The 16,442-nt window shown below is 35.3% G+C and overlaps 2 protein-coding genes across 2 annotated transcripts; both read right to left on the reverse strand.

The window, feature by feature from the left end:
- Window positions 1-9,632: 9,632 nt before the first annotated feature.
- On the reverse strand, window positions 9,633-11,374 carry LOC117152589. The gene is made up of 3 exons (XM_033324853.1): window positions 10,959-11,374; window positions 10,745-10,881; window positions 9,633-10,439 (listed from the first exon to the last, which is right to left on the reverse strand). Exons 1-3 carry the CDS (start codon window positions 10,986-10,988, stop codon window positions 10,289-10,291), a joined length of 318 nt encoding a protein of 105 aa, XP_033180744.1. The 5' UTR covers window positions 10,989-11,374; the 3' UTR covers window positions 9,633-10,288.
- Window positions 11,375-11,385: 11 nt separating this feature from the next.
- Window positions 11,386-15,024, reverse strand: LOC105682112. The gene is made up of 5 exons (XM_033324859.1): window positions 14,651-15,024; window positions 12,531-12,647; window positions 12,020-12,137; window positions 11,675-11,936; window positions 11,386-11,597 (listed from the first exon to the last, which is right to left on the reverse strand). Exons 1-5 carry the CDS (start codon window positions 14,798-14,800, stop codon window positions 11,435-11,437), a joined length of 810 nt encoding a protein of 269 aa, XP_033180750.1. The 5' UTR covers window positions 14,801-15,024; the 3' UTR covers window positions 11,386-11,434.
- Window positions 15,025-16,442: the final 1,418 nt, after the last annotated feature.

The raw sequence follows: 16,442 nt of genomic DNA on the forward strand, positions 1-16,442 counted from the left end.
GTGTCATTCCCATCCATGGCCGCTTGTAGCCGTGCGCGTAATTCTACTTTTCTTCCCGTCGTTTTAAAACCCAAACTAGCGAGGCGCTCCATCAACTGCTTCGTATTCATTTTCCCAAAATTTCCATCTTCGTTACCATCACGCTCAGCTCTCTGTACATTTCCTACATCTCGTTGACCGGTTAGCTCTTCACCGCCCGTCGATCCTTAGGATGCGATTGTCCAGCCCTACACGCCCGATTCAACGCCCTTGCAACCAGCACTGACCTCGCACCCGATATAGGGAGGTTCATTCGCGCGAGCTTACTCCTCAGCTCCTCCCGCACGCTGCTTCTCGACTCGCACGCTGCTTCTCGACTCGCACGCTGCTTCTCGACTCGCACGCTGCTTCTCGACTCGCACGCTGCTTCTCGACTCGCACGCTGCTTCTCGACTCGCACGCTGCTTCTCGACTCGCACGCTGCTTCTCGACTCGCACGCTGCTTCTCGACTCGCACGCTGCTTCTCTCTGGCCGTTCTATTGTCTTCCGCTAGGCCCACTGCACACGTGTTCTGCAGACGCTCGTGGCCAGGGTCACGTAGGTCTTTTCTACGAAACTATGCACTTGAAAAGACCGATGGCACATTGATGGACCCGACGGCGCCTCGGCTCTCGCGACATTGTTCATGGTTCGCGCGATATCTCTTAGGCTTTTCGTCCACGATACTACACAGATATAGCAAAAGAGTCAACAAACACCGAAATCTCCTAATCACTGGACTACTTGATACGACGGACCAGATTCGGAGGCTGAAGAGGCACTGCCCGCTAGACCTAAACGCTAAATTCATTTAGTTATCCAAACTAAGCACATGCACTTACTTATAATACTTATAAATTACACCTATCTATAATAAGTATTAACTTATTGTAAATAAACAGCCATGTCACTGCGCCACGCCAGAAAAATTACTGAAAATTCTCAACGCGAGAATTGATTGTAATTTCAATAAATAAATAAAAAAAAAAAAATATTTGTTACGTCGCGTAACACTCTACCTAGCCCAGGCCACACACCGCGGGCAAGATGGCAACTAGATGTCTTCGGATACTCACTGCGTATCCTCAATAGTCTCAAGTACCTTCCACCTTCCATGATGCAACTTTCTTCCCACTAACCACTTTCTCTCGAGGGCGATTAAGACCCTTCGTTTAACCAATTAACAACGAAGCCTATTTCCCTCACTCTCTTAGCTAAAATTGTCACCGACAAATCCGATGGTCCCGCGCGCTAGCCACACCCTCTATAATAAGTATTAACTTATTGTAAATAAACAGCCATGTCACTGCGCCACGCCAGAAAAATTACTGAAAATTCTCAACGCGAGAATTGATTGTAATTTCAATAAATAAATAAAAAAAAAAAAATATTTGTTACGTCGCGTAACACTCTACCTAGCCCAGGCCACACACCGCGGGCAAGATGGCAACTAGATGTCTTCGGATACTCACTGCGTATCCTCAATAGTCTCAAGTACCTTCCACCTTCCATGATGCAACTTTCTTCCCACTAACCACTTTCTCTCGAGGGCGATTAAGACCCTTCGTTTAACCAATTAACAACGAAGCCTATTTCCCTCACTCTCTTAGCTAAAATTGTCACCGACAAATCCGATGGTCCCGTGCGCTAGACACACCCATCCTTAGCTTTCGTCCGCCACAGCATCGTCTCCGAACAGTACTGATTTTACATCCTTCGAACGGTCAACATCCTTCAACCGGGTATACACACCCGTAGATCAGTCACTCACTCGTCTCGTACATACGCACCAGCGTAACTATCTTCGTTATAAGTTGTTAGAATAAACGGTGAAATATAACTTACTAGACTGTGTCATATTCATTTAACCACCTCTGTTATCTTAACCGAAACAGAGGAACGACTAATTCGCGGCGTTGATTAACCGAATCGTAGCGAGAATTTACGCCTCTCGCTGACGCGTTTTCCTCGCGACCGCGTCTCTCCGCGAACGGTCGTAACAATATTGTTAATTTACTTTTGAACAACTTTAATCCTCTCCCGTGCCAGTATTCCCGCACATAGCAGGTTAGCCGAAAGTAGAACTTATTGCCAGTTGCATTAAACGTCAGTTAACGCTACCGAACGCAGCAACTGAATAGAACGTGACACTCGAAAATTTTCAATTCATTTCTTTTCTATTTATCGTCCAATAGATTATCAAACAATAAATCAGCATATTTTTTTTAGCTACTTGTCACAATATCGTAAAAGCATATAACATAAAATATTACAATAAAAAATCTGTTAATGTAAAATACTGTTTCTTAACAACAATTACAAGATAAACCAAAGAATAATGCACTTTTAATTTGCAAGAATATTGAGATATCACAAATTTAAGTTATCAAACTAAGATACCGAAAACAGTGTTCTTACAGAAGTACAACCTTCCCTATGGAATGAACTAGATCGTAGAATTGGTAAAAAGCAATAGTAAAGACTTACGAAAAATGATACATTCGTCTCAATAGAGAAATAAAATACAGCACCGATTACTAGCAAAAATAATCTTTATAATAATAATATTATTATATCTTAATAATAATCTTAATAATATCTTAATCTTAATAATTATCTTAATCTTAATAATAATCTTTAAGAACATTATTATTATTGAACAAAAAGATTATCGAGCAAAATATTAAACTGTTACAAAAATATTGCCATTTTAATTTTGTTAACGTCAATGTAAGAAGTATTAATACTTTGGACTGCTCAGGATTCACTTTTCTGCAACATTTCTAAAACAACGTTTTGTTTTAAGTGAAGTTCCATGAACCTCCTTGCCATTTATCTCTTAATAAAAGGTGCCTGATGAAATGTACATGTTAATTGAATTTTTTATATTTCTTAAAATGTTGTACAGGCAGACATAAGCACTACATACGTAATGAAAATACCCACTTTCACTATTCATAGGAGATTGAAAAAGAACGTATTTGTCGTGGGGGTACCCAAATAGTGAGGGAAATTCCATAATTCGTCATGTCTATTTGCTAACAATTCTTGCGTTTTCGGTATCTGCGAAATGAGAAGTAATTTCAATTTTCTAGGAGTAATTCCTCAGTAGAAATTTGAAATTATTTAAACCCTAGGATATTTCAAAGTTTTTCTCATTATGTAATATCTAATTGTAACAACAATATTTCGGGTTTTGGTCGAAAGTTAATCGAAAAATAATCGAAAACTTTTAGATTTCATGCTAATTGAAATTAATATTTTTCGCATTCAAATTAGGGGTACAACTGAAAACGATGCAGAATTTTCAAAAAAAGCGGTGGTTATACTTTAAGTGGAAGTTTCGCTTGCAATATCTCAAGCGTAACAAAAAATCCTCAAGAACAAGAACCTATTCAGTGTGCAATACAAAACGTAATTATGAGTATATCTTCAATGCGGGTAGAGGTTTCTATAATCAGATACCTTTTCCTTCTGTACAGACAAAGACTCAACCCTATGCAGTCTTCGTCTATCAAACAAAGATCTGCACAACCATCACCTGCTTTTTTTGCTACTTCCACCTCTAAAATGATTTCTGTTAAAGCGGGAGATGATTTAAATCATAGAAAATTTAACATAAGTAAAAGATACGTGTTAACATTCGTTCAGTTGGTTAATTATAAAACTTTAAATTAGAAATTCTTCCACACAGACTGTATGGAACTACTTTGTTTTTGCAAAGATGTGTATTTTTCTCCCACATATGTTCAACCTAGTAAACTATGTTTTCGCAAAATTCGTGCCATTTCACAAGTATTGCACTCAATCCATCCACTACAAGATCTACAGACACAGTCACCCATACAACTTACGTCTATGTGCTTTGGAATCCTGCAATGACAGTTTGAGAGTTTGCTTGGAAGCCTTAAATAAAAATTGATAGTTGATATACGAATCTCCATTCGCCAAGAAATCGAAAGTTATTGCCATTCATTCCTGGACAGTCATGACCTTTGTGAAAAAGATCAAACTCGAATTGTCTGCCCTGATCTGTTATGATCCTCAATGACATTCCGAACCATATAAGTCAATCCTCATAAAAGACTCGGATTATGGTACCTGCTTTCTGATCACAAAAGGGTATTGCCACGGATCAACGCGCGGGATGGTCGACGTAAATCTTGTTGGTGGTCGTGAGGAGAAGACGAGAGCCGTCGATACGTTCCCGGGACCTTTAGAACGTTGGCATGGCGGGAAAATCTGAGCCCATCTTTTGCAACCTGCTATCATCGATTGTCAGACGTAACGTTGAGTCATGAGTTTGGCTGTCGCCTTGATCGCTCGATGTATTGCGTTTGGTAAGATGTCGAAAGCACGTCGGCAGAAGAATTTCTCTGAGAAAGCAATACACCTATTTCCTGGTTCCAGCCTGCTTTTGCACATATCTCTTCGCCTTCTTCTTGTGAATTAATCAACACTCCAAAGTCCAACGCCGCATCGATTTCGCCGATCCTTGATAGCGCATTAGCCACAACGATGTTCTTTTCTGATATGTGTCGGATATTAATGCTGAGCTCATTAATAAAGTTTAAATGTCAGATTTATTTGGCGATGAATTTTTCCGGCTTCTGTTGAAAACAGTTTCTCCGACTATGCGCCGAAAGTGTATGATTGCAATATAGATGGCAAGCAATTCTCTGTCGTAGATTGCGAATTTCTGTATTGTTGTGGATCATTTTTTTGAGAAAAGAGCCAAAGGATTTTCCAATCGTTGCAGTCTCGCGAGCGCGAACAAGGCTCCATGTCTCTTCGGGGGCGGGAAGGAGGTAATCATCGGGCACCTCCTGACGGACCACAACAATTTTATATTGAAATGTAGAAATGATTCAAGAGAGTTGGTATCTGCATTCACTACCTGCATTGGACGACACGATGTTTTAGCAACATACTATTGTGACAATGTTTCGGCGATGACGTTTGCTAGTTCAGTCGCTGTATCGAGATTTGCGTCCTTCTGTGTGGATTACCTGGATGTTAGTCAGCAACTTATATAGTCATAAGGTTCACACTAATCCTTCAAAAAATTGCGACCCAGTGAGACGACGCAGGTGCCAAAGAAACTGCGAGTATCTCTGGTCGCTAAGTTTTACTTGTTCTAGAAAAGCGACGTGTTTCCTATTCTTGTGACACGCCAGTGGATCAGTTCCGTTTTTAATTTCTCGAGTAGTCCCGTCGGTAGTGGGTTCATAATAATGGTTTTCCCTCCGTTGCGTGTTGGGCGCACAGAGCACTCATGACGTATTTGGTGCTTGCCGTAGTTATTCCAAAGACGTCTAAGGGTATTCCACTGATGTTCACCTGCACAAAACCACAAGACCACAAAACCACAAAACCCTGGTACGATAACGCGATCGAATGCTATTCACGTTGATCATCAAGTTATTATACCGAATACTAAATTGCACTCAAAAAAACAAATTTGGTGTTAACACGAGTCACGTCGGGGTCACCAGATGATTCTACTGTGCACTTGATTTTCTATAAAACAAGGTTTTCAATTGTAAGTCAAACTATAGATAAGACTAGTTATTTGGACGGGTGTTTGTGCGGGTGCGTTGTATGTTTGGATAATTTCCTCAGCGGCCGTAAGATATTTATTGCCTCTGCGCCGAGAATCCCCCTTTTTACGGTTTTGCGTGGAGAATGATAAATAGGGAACGGTAGAAGAAGGATAGAGAAGGAAGAGTACGGAGGAAAAAGTGGAAATTGAGAAAGTTTATAGGTGGGTCCGTCAGTTCCGTCAGGGTTATCAAATATGTAAGATTGATAATATTCAGGGCGGGTGAATCCTAAGAATAAAATTGGAGAAAGAATATGTTTAGGAATGTACAAGAAAGAGAATATTTCAGGATACTATGGCCAAATTTCAGAAGCAACAGTGTCATTATGGACATTTACATGGGGCACCTCGAAGAATATATCTTAGAAGAATATATCTATGTATATGATATGATGATATGACCCCATGGCACTAAAAATCTATCCAATTTTCTTGTCCTCCTCAACTCATTCCACACAAATATATATTTCACTATGAAGATAAAAGCCAACCTCCAACTATGGCGACGGAAACTCATTCTCTCGTGAGGTCTCATTAGCGAGTTACATAGCGTCTTTACGCTTGGTGAATATTTTACGTTTTAACAAAGAGCTAGTTTAGTAATACTTGTATCGTAGACAAGTAAATCGAGTCCAACTTAGACTTTGGAAGAAAGTACATTTGTTATCCCGTTGACCGCGGATTCGTTTTCGACCCTAGGACCATTGTCATTAGTGTCTAATCACCGCAGTTACTTGTCAATTCTGGAATATCTACACTTGTACTAATAATTATATTTGTACTAGTCAATGTCTTCTCTATTGCATAACGACAATGTGTAATCCAAACGAAGATTTATTTCATGCCCCTAACCCTAATTTCACGCCCCTAACCCTAATCATAATGTAAACGCGACATACATAAACATGATGTACATTGATACATGTTCTAGATGTATATATGTACTTAACTTAGATTCTAAATGACATACAGTGAGTCGTGAAAATCTACATGTAGCTATTTAACTTTGTGTATCCGACTTATCAAAGAAAGTAGAACCGCGCTTTGCAAAATTATTTATACATCTTTACATATCAATACAATTATCTGTACATACTGTTGCGAGCATGTGGTAACCACACTGTGGAATTCGAGCATTTGGCAGCCACAGTAAGCAATATCAGAGCCAATGCGAAACGTGACGGAATAGAAAGAGAACGATCGGTCGTCGGTGACATCCATTAAATATACGAGGACAGTGAGACATCTCTGATCCATGGTAGTGAGAGGTCGTGCTTACCAAATAGTTTTACTAGTCCAAATAGTTTTAATAATCTTACAAATAGCTTAGCTTGCGTTATCAAATAGTTGTGTAAACGATAAGTAATTACACATATAAGTTTTCTAATCCTTAACGCTCCGACTTTTAATTGTGAATATCGATCGGCAACTCCAACTTATTCTCATCATACTTCGACTTGCACGTTTTTAAGTTTCAGATTTTAAATGCTACAATGACGTATAAATAATAATATTAAAGTCATTCAAAACAATCTTTATTCATCTCAGAAGTAATATAATTTTGATTACAATATCTATATTAATTATAATCAAGTAATATGTGGAATTTTTTAAAACATTCATTGGGATGCAAATTGAAAACAATCTTTATTCATTTCAGAAGTAATATAATTTTGATTACAATATTTATATTAATTATAATTGAGTAATGTGTAAAATTTTTTAAAACATTCATTGGGATGCAAATCGGGGTTACGTTTACAGATCTCACAGTAGAAAAGTGTTTGTTGTTTTAGCACATTACTTCTTTTTGGTGAACAAACAAAATATTTTTTCTTTTTCCTTTTCGGCAACTGATTTATTATATGGAGTTTCGCACCGAAACGTTGTTCCTTATCTGTTCCGGAAAACCTGCCATACACATTGTTATTCCGAAAGTTACTTACGAGCTGACTTACGAACAGAAGCGAACACCTTAAATGCGAAGCCAATATGAGTTCCAACTCAAGATATGGCGCAGTCGACATCAGGAATGAACTCTCTCGGGAGAGAAAGAGTCTCAAAACACTCAGGAAAGCTACTGAACGGATTTTGATAGAACTACCCGTGTTATATAATTTAGCGTCCAAGAAAAAGAAACAGGCTAGATTTCATCTCGATTCATTTTGTATTTTATCCATAAAAATTATCTACTTAAAGTTAAAGTTCCATATATTAGTAGCTCACGTGAACGAAGTCGCGGACAAAAGCTAGAATTTAATAAGTGAAACTGATCAAACACTGTTCTTTAATTATGTTTATAAAAATATAAACTCGCATAAGTATCGGCAGTTTAAAAATTACATTAGATAAACTGAAATGTAAATAATACTCGCGTGGTCACATCAATGATTCTTTTCATTTGTTTGTTTAATCCTGGATACTGTTTTGTCAATAATCTTCATGTCCACCACTGTTCAAACTGCAGTAGTCGAGTAGGCCAAATTCAATTGTATAGCTTCATAACATCAATAATAGTAGTAGTTTTATTATCGTTTTAATATAAATTAATTGCACTCGCTTTCACCGAAAATTTCCGGTTTGATTAATTTGTATGGAAAATGAAATCGTTTTGTATCGGGTAATAGAGGCGGTAATGATATTCCTTTTTCTCTTATTCTATCCATGCCATTGCCAATGTGAGAAAGGTTTCAAGAACAGTTTATTGTATTTTAATTTCACATAGACTGTTATATCAAAGAAAATAATTTATTAGGTTTTCCGAAAAGTTTCTTTCGTTTCATAAGATTATAATAGATGAACAATAATCTCTGTTTTATATTATTTTATTGAATTAGGTATGATCTATTTCGTTATATTTCTATTATTATGTTCTATTATTATGTTCATTATTATGTTCGTGCATAATTCAATAAATTAATATAAAACAAAAAACACTGTGCGTCTATTTTTTCCTTATAAAACGAAAGAAAATTTTCGAATAACCTAATATATGCGATGAATAGGTAAGTCGGTCTGGTAAGTGCTGTAGTATAGTAAGGTATAGTATGACACGGTTTGTATTTCAGCAGCGATCAATCAATTTGTATTCGTTGCATTCTGTGTTTAGTCAGAGTGCTTGTACAGAAAAACCGTAAACCTTGCTATGATATTTCATTGCAAATGATGACAGATATCAATTCTAAATTCAATTCAAACTCCAATGATGTGCTAAGTTTTGTATTAGTGCGGTTCTCAGCTGTAAGGGTTAAAAATTTGTTTTGAGTGTAGTTTAGTGATCCCCATAAATTGGCATACTTGATAAGGAATTTATATATACGACATTTACATAAATATTATTATACATCTAAAACATTGTACCAGTATTCAAAATTATTCATTGGCACTTTTCAAATCGCAGACAAGATTCTGTTTGCAACTGATGTGAGGTGATTAAAATTTGAGAACTTAAGGGGGTATACTAGTCTACAAATTTGAAAAAATCGAAAAATTTTTTTCATATTTCCAAAATTTAGATATTCAAGAATATGCCCTTAAAAGGAGTTTTCAAAATTTTAATTATTTTATGAGTTACAGCCATTTCTGTGACGCGGTATCTGCTCCGATCCGACCGGAACACATTTGTCCATTGAGAATAGAAGGTAGACGTTGTCCGAGTAAACTTGTCTCAAAACTTTAAACGCGTTTTTCTCAAAACTACATTTTTCGAGTTGGCGTGCACAGTATCTCAAGTTCTAATGAACTGATTTATTTGAAATTTGGTGTGAATGTTCTTTATACATTTTTCTATCGCCTCAACCAGGGTCAGATCAAAATTTTTAATTTTACTATTTTTTAAAAATTCGGAATTGCCAAAAAAACATGTCAAAAAGGAAAATTTTTTTCAAACGGCCGCCATTTTATGAAAAAATATTTTTTTTTTTTTGCCAAGGTTCGTGCTATAGCTGCATCTATACTAATTAAGAATCCGTTCGGCTTTTTTGCTTCAGATGTTAAGAATGCGTTCGGCTTTATTGCTTCAGATAACCAGAAGAATTGAAATCATGCACGTCAGGACACCCTTTTTTTTGGACCCCTCACTTTGCCAGTTCATAACTTTGTGAATTTTAAGATTTTTCAGTTAATTTTTTATGTAATCTTAAAGTATCAATAAACAAATGATAAAAAATGGATAGTAAAAATATTTTTTGTTTCGTTTGTACAGAGCTTTAAAAACCGCCCGAAATTCATGTATCTAGACTAGAATACCCCCTTAAACTCAGACGTGGTACAAATTCCCGTTATTTAGACATTCTGAAATTTCATATCATTTCCTCACCAAGTGTTATACTGTAGGGGTGTAAAATAAAAAGAATTCGGTGGTTGAAAAGCATAGAACATCCTGATTAAATGCGTATCTCATCCGTAAAACTTTATTCATTCTGGAATTTGATTCCATCGCCTTTGTCGGATACGTTACATACTTCACGTGGTTTTTAGTACGGTGAAATATGAAAAAGATGTTTTTAGAATCTGAAAAATACGATGTCGTGTACATTGATTTAAAAAAGATATTCTTCAAATACTTCCACATTATTGGGTTGGCAACTAAGTGATTGCGGATTCTGTCATTAGGTGGTATTAACAAAATCCGTAATCACTTAGTTGCCAACTCAATAATTGTGGATTCAAGAAGAGATACTTGCCTCTGAGAAGTTTTTCAAATTGAACACTAACAGCCCTCCAGCTGATAGATTAGGAGCACTTGAGCAACTTCTTAGTACTAATACAAGCAACAGTTTCGTTCTCGTATTAGTATTATACCAGAACGTATTATATCTGTGAACAAAGTTAATTCAATAAAAAAAGTCGTTCATTTAGGATAATGATAATGAAGGATTTAATTCAGTTCATAATTTTAGTATCAACAACACAACAGAAATAAAGAAATCCTGCAGGTTTGATAGATCGACGTATTATTCGTATAACAGTGTAACAAAAATGATTTCCAGACAATTTTATAATTGACATTCTCATAACCTCGCGAATTAGAAAAAAAAGTACAGACATGTGTAATGGGTTTTGCAACTACAAGAAAGTACTTAGAACAACGTATATTCTATTCATATTTACAGATTACATACATCGATTCGGCAAATTCATCGTTTGCATTCAGTACGAATTGTCCTTGTAATAAAAAAAAAAATATATGTACCAGTTGAGCCAAGAGAAATACAATATCCTTAATAAGTTGTCCAGAGATATTCGCTTGCGATGCAACCTGTTTTGAAGAACAGTAATTACGAATAATTACGAATTGATGTCGAACAGTGTGATTTTTTAAATTTAAAAGTTCACCTTTACTAATGTGACGCTAAGAGTTGTCATTCCCAAGGCAACGGTGATGAAAAGATAAGCGGAATGACTGCTTTGAATAGTTCTGAGGTAACTGCTTTGAGGTCATTAAAACCGGACCAGTAGATCGTCGTCGATAAAAAATTCAATAATATACATGTAAGTCACATGCAAGTACACAAATTAAATTCTCTCAAAAGTATTGAGATTATTCTGGATATTGTTTGAGAATTTTCAAGAATACGTGTTAGGCAATTGTTGTGCTATAGCACGGTAAATGTTCAATTAATGAAATAAAATCATTGATACTATTTATCAGCAATTAAACGAATACGTCACATTATGGCGTTTGAATTATATATTTTAATAAAACAAATAAATCTTTTTATTCGTAAGAATATTACTTTTAAACGGTGGTGCAACCCGCTTTTTAAAAAATAAGATTATTGGGAATATGTTTAAAGGGAATAAGAAATAAGCTAAAAATAGTTAGCTAAGAAATATTTTGGCAATTGTAGTACTGACTTTGTAGCATATTGATGTCCTCGAATCGAATGAACCACTCTTTCGTAAATCTTATCCTGCACAACACTCGTTTCACTGACAATAGAAAAATCAAAAATCGCATTCTTGAAACGATGTCTGAGAAAAAATTTATGTTCTTTGCAATTCCAAACTAGAATTATTTGATCGAAGTGATATTTCTTTTTTTTTTTTACCTAGCCACTGCTAACTGACCACAAGCGTGTTGCACAATGTACATGTAACTCGTATCGCATCCAATATACACGAGACATGTTGAAATAATCGTACACATCATATGGAAGCTTATAAACGTACGATGCATTTGGTCATTGACATAATAGTAAGCTGGAAAAATGTACAATAAATCTCGCGTTTCGTTCATTGGTGAAATTATATCCAAAACAAATGGCGTTAAAGATAATTGAAGAAAACTTATAGCACAGCAAATGCAAACTCCTGTAAATTGATTGCAGCGATGTGTAAAATGAATTATAATTATAATAGATAAAAAGACGAATTTTCGGTAAGATTTATCCTACCGAAATATAACCAGGAAAAGAATGCTCCCTTTTTGGCATACTCGATCATAATATCCAATTCATCATTTAGTCTATCGGTTGACCAATCCTTCCAAACAGCGTTAAATAACATCTTGTACTGCAATGTAATCAATCTTTTGCAATCAAAAGATATATATAAGGATATGAAAAACTCGATAGGTCGTACTTCTCGTCTTTTCTATACAGCAATATATTTGCTAGCGCACATTAAACGGATATACAGACTAATATTAATCGTGTTTAAATAATGGTATTTCTTAAAGAATATTTTGGATTTATCGCCATCATTTTCATAACGCTTATAACTTCGAATCTATACACTTCGTCAAATGTTTCATACCAAAATCCTTCTTTGTAATCTCTGAGTGACGTGAAAGTGGGAAACTCAACAAGAATCAACTTACTATATTTCACCATGTGGTTTTTATATAAAACGTAATATGATAGAATAGTAATAGAAAATGTAAAATGAAACAAGCATGTCCTTTACCTCTGCAGCGTTGATAATGTAATTCCCTTGCTTTATCAGTGCCCCGACTACCGCATTAAAAAAACATACCTGCTGTATTAGGGTATTTAGACTAAAGAAACATATTACGTTTGCCATCTGCAATCAATGATCGATTAATTTAACAAAAAGGAAATTCTCGCACTAATAAACATTGTCAATCCAAAAAATATTCAAGTACTAACGCATATTTGATTTTCACGTTTCATATCATTCTTAATTTTGGTGAGAGTAAATTCGAAATTGTTTTGAAGTGAATAGAAAGAATTAAATGAATTTTTAAATAACCAATGTTCATAGTTCTAATATTTAGTAACATAGCCTTTTTATTTTATTACACATTTTAATCGTTTCATAATCTAATTATACTAACAGTCGTAACGACCTTTTAATAATCTTCTAATAACCTTCTAATAATCAATAATAATAATTTTAATCATAATATTAAATATGATTTTTCTAAAATATTCTGCATTTATTTTTTCTCATTTGTTTTGCGATCTTTTCTCAGTTCTTTTCTGCTTGTTATTGATATTTCATTCTACAATTTAAATTATAAATTTTCTATTGGATTAAAATCTGGGGACTAAAGAGTGTACGACTTAAGAATAATTATAAAGTAATTGTAATAGTTATATGTAGTAATTACAGTAATTAAAGAAATAATTATGAAGCAATATGTTTGGCATAATTGTCCTGATAAAATTAGCATGTACTTTGAATTCCTATTTTAATGACACACTGCAATAAACTTCCCTTAAAAAATACTAATGTTTAATTTTGTCCATGATACCTTCAATAAAAACGAGATTCTCAGACCCCGCTCAAAATACAGTAGCAGACCATAACATCCACCAATAAATTTAAAAGTGGATTAAATTTTTTTGAATTCAATGCTGTATCCCGGTCAGATCACACTATGTTTCATTCATTCGAGCCGTAAATGTCTGCCGAAATAATGCCGTATGAACGTGTTCCCTATGAGATGATTATTCTTTCTTTGATTGGTATAGTAGTACACTATCTCTGTACTTGAACTTATACTTATTTTAATACATCTGACTACTACTAATTCATCTACTCGTTTCTTTATCAAACAAGTCTACATGTTATACATCTCAACTGTCTTCTCAAAATTCCACAGCTGTTGTCAGAGATCTCGTTCCTTTTTATTTTCCGCAGAATTTCCGTTTCTCTTGGTCGTTTAATATTTATATTTATTATTTATTTATTCGTGGCTGAGCACTTCTGGGAATTGAGCTAAATCTATCTTTTCTTTTCTAATCTTCTGACAATATCTGCTACGGTGCCCTTTTTTCAATTAAGCACATTAACAATTTTCTCGCGATGAGATACGACAGGTTCAGTCCGGAGATCGAACGAAATATTCTTGTCTTCACGCAAAGTCGGTATACCAATTGACTACACAATAACAAACTTGATGAAACCCGTTTATAAAGAAACACTATGTTTCGAGTCAAACGCTTTCAAGAAAATTGCGAAAGAAAATTGCGATGTGTCTGAACGTTTTTGTCGCGCTTAAATTGAATACGATCTCTCTTAATTTCTAATATTGTTTAATTATATTATGTTAACTAAAAAACTTCATCCAGATTTCAAAGTATTAGCTTATCCCAAAAGTTTTTTTCGTTTTATAAGAAAATAATAGATGCACAACATTTTTTGTTTTATATTATTTTATTGAATTATGTTTCTATTGTTTCAATAGAACAAAATGATCGTACATAATTCAATAATATAATATAAAACAGAAAGACACCTGTTATATCCTTATAAAACGAAAGAAACTTCTAGAATAACCTAATACAACAAATGATCTATCAATAAGAACATTTGCAAATTTATTAACAGAGATATAACACGTCAGAATCAAATGTGCGTTAATGTGCGAATATTTTGGGAATTCACTGTACATAATGCATTAAAAAAATTTAGAATTTTGCGAAAAATTCGGGGAACGTCACAATGCTTGTGTATGATTACTAATGCAGTGCGTTTATTAGCATAGTAGGTACATAAATATGCATCAATAAACCAAAGTTTCTATAGAGTACTTTGATTATAAATTAATATTTACGTACCTGTGTAACAAGAGATAACACACTAATGATATATATAATTATTCGTGTGAACAGTTTCGAAACTTTACTCTGATCAGACCAAATTCCAGCGATCATACTGCATGTCTTCACTACTTTCAGATACTTTTTTTCTATCGTCGTTTTGTTCATAGTAAAATGAAAAATGGCATCGATATTAAACAACTGTATGTACGACTGACAAGCGAAGAATGGCAGTAAAGTTTGTTAAATGATTGAAGTTGACGTGTATACTCCTACTTCCTTTCAGCCATAAAAATTTATCGGAATGACGCTCGTAAATAATGCGTACTTGCTGCTATCATGACCCTCGTAAAACGGAATGACGATTTAATTATTCATTCCTCCCTGTTAAGTCTGTGCCTCTAATGTATACCTTAACAACCTTTCACAAAAAAAGAAAAGAACATTTCGAAGTATTATTCTCGAAGCTATTTTGTCTGAAAGGTCAATTACAATTAATAAAAATTGACTTAAAAAGAATAGATACTATAGTATGGATATACCGTGAACCAATTTGAATAATTAAAAGCATGGGAAAGCTTTTTGGCCATGAGACGTAAAAGGATAAAGTATAGCTGAATATCAAAGTGAACTGCAGATTTTGAACTCGTTATCTTCATCATCCAGCCACGAATATCCAACATACGTTTTGTCTTCCATCCGTCTTCTCTCCGCAAAAAAGTACCGCGAGCTTCGTACTTAAAGCTGTTCTACTCCCACAGCCCACATTCCAGGTTAATACTTTGCAACGAGATTAATGTGTGTATGAATATTCAACCTCTTGTCATGATTAATACTAATATTTTTCTTAGTGTTAGTGGTGCTACCGTATTACTTTAAAAAATGCCGAAACTAATTGGTCACATAAGCTAAATCATGCATAATTTCTGTATGTATTCTACGTATTATGCGAAACATTTTAGAATTTCATTAACATTGTAAAGGGACATATTGGTAACATCTGAAACTAATTTAAAAAAATATATGTATGAAGTTACAAAGAGTTTACTGCAAACAAATATTTAATATGACATTAATATGCAGCCTGAGATATATATGTCGGGTTTACCTTAGAATTAGGGTTAGGGGCGTGAAACGAATCTCCCTTTGGATTACACATTGTCGTCATGCGATAGAGAAGACATTGACTAGCGCAAATATGATTATCAGTACTAGGCAAGTAACCGTGGTAATTAGATACTCGAGAAACTAATGACAATGATCCTAGGTTCAATAACGAATCCGCTGTCGGCGGGATGATAGGTGAACGTGCTCACAAAATCTAAGTCGGACGCGTAATATTCACTGATCGTAAGGTGTTACTCTATTCGTCGATGGGACCGCAAGAAAGAATGACTTTCCGTCCCGATGATGCCACAGAGGAAAACTATGATGGGGTGTGTTTAAGGACACGAGATCATCGGATTCGTCGGGAATAGCCTTCGTTCGGAAAGTAAGGGAAATTGACGTTGCTGCTAATTGGTCAATCTCCATATCGGTAGTTAGAAAAAGACGCTAACCGCACTTGAGGAAAAGTTGCTAGTGGGGGACGTCGTTCGTTGAAAAAAATAGATCTCCCCTATCTTCCCGTAGTTGGGACAAAGACTGTGTGTTTGAAGGACTAGCTCAGGCTAGCTGAACATGTTCTGCGGAGACGCATCGACATCTGGTAATCATCTTGCTCGAAGAATAAGGTCTGCGTGTGGCGAGCCACGGGACAGAAACCGTTGGAATATTTACTGTCGCGTGCCGCCACAAATATTTCTTTTAA

Source organism: Bombus impatiens, unplaced genomic scaffold, assembly GCF_000188095.3.
Source record: "Bombus impatiens unplaced genomic scaffold, BIMP_2.2 scf_0013, whole genome shotgun sequence".
Taxonomy (NCBI): Eukaryota; Metazoa; Arthropoda; class Insecta; order Hymenoptera; family Apidae; genus Bombus; species Bombus impatiens.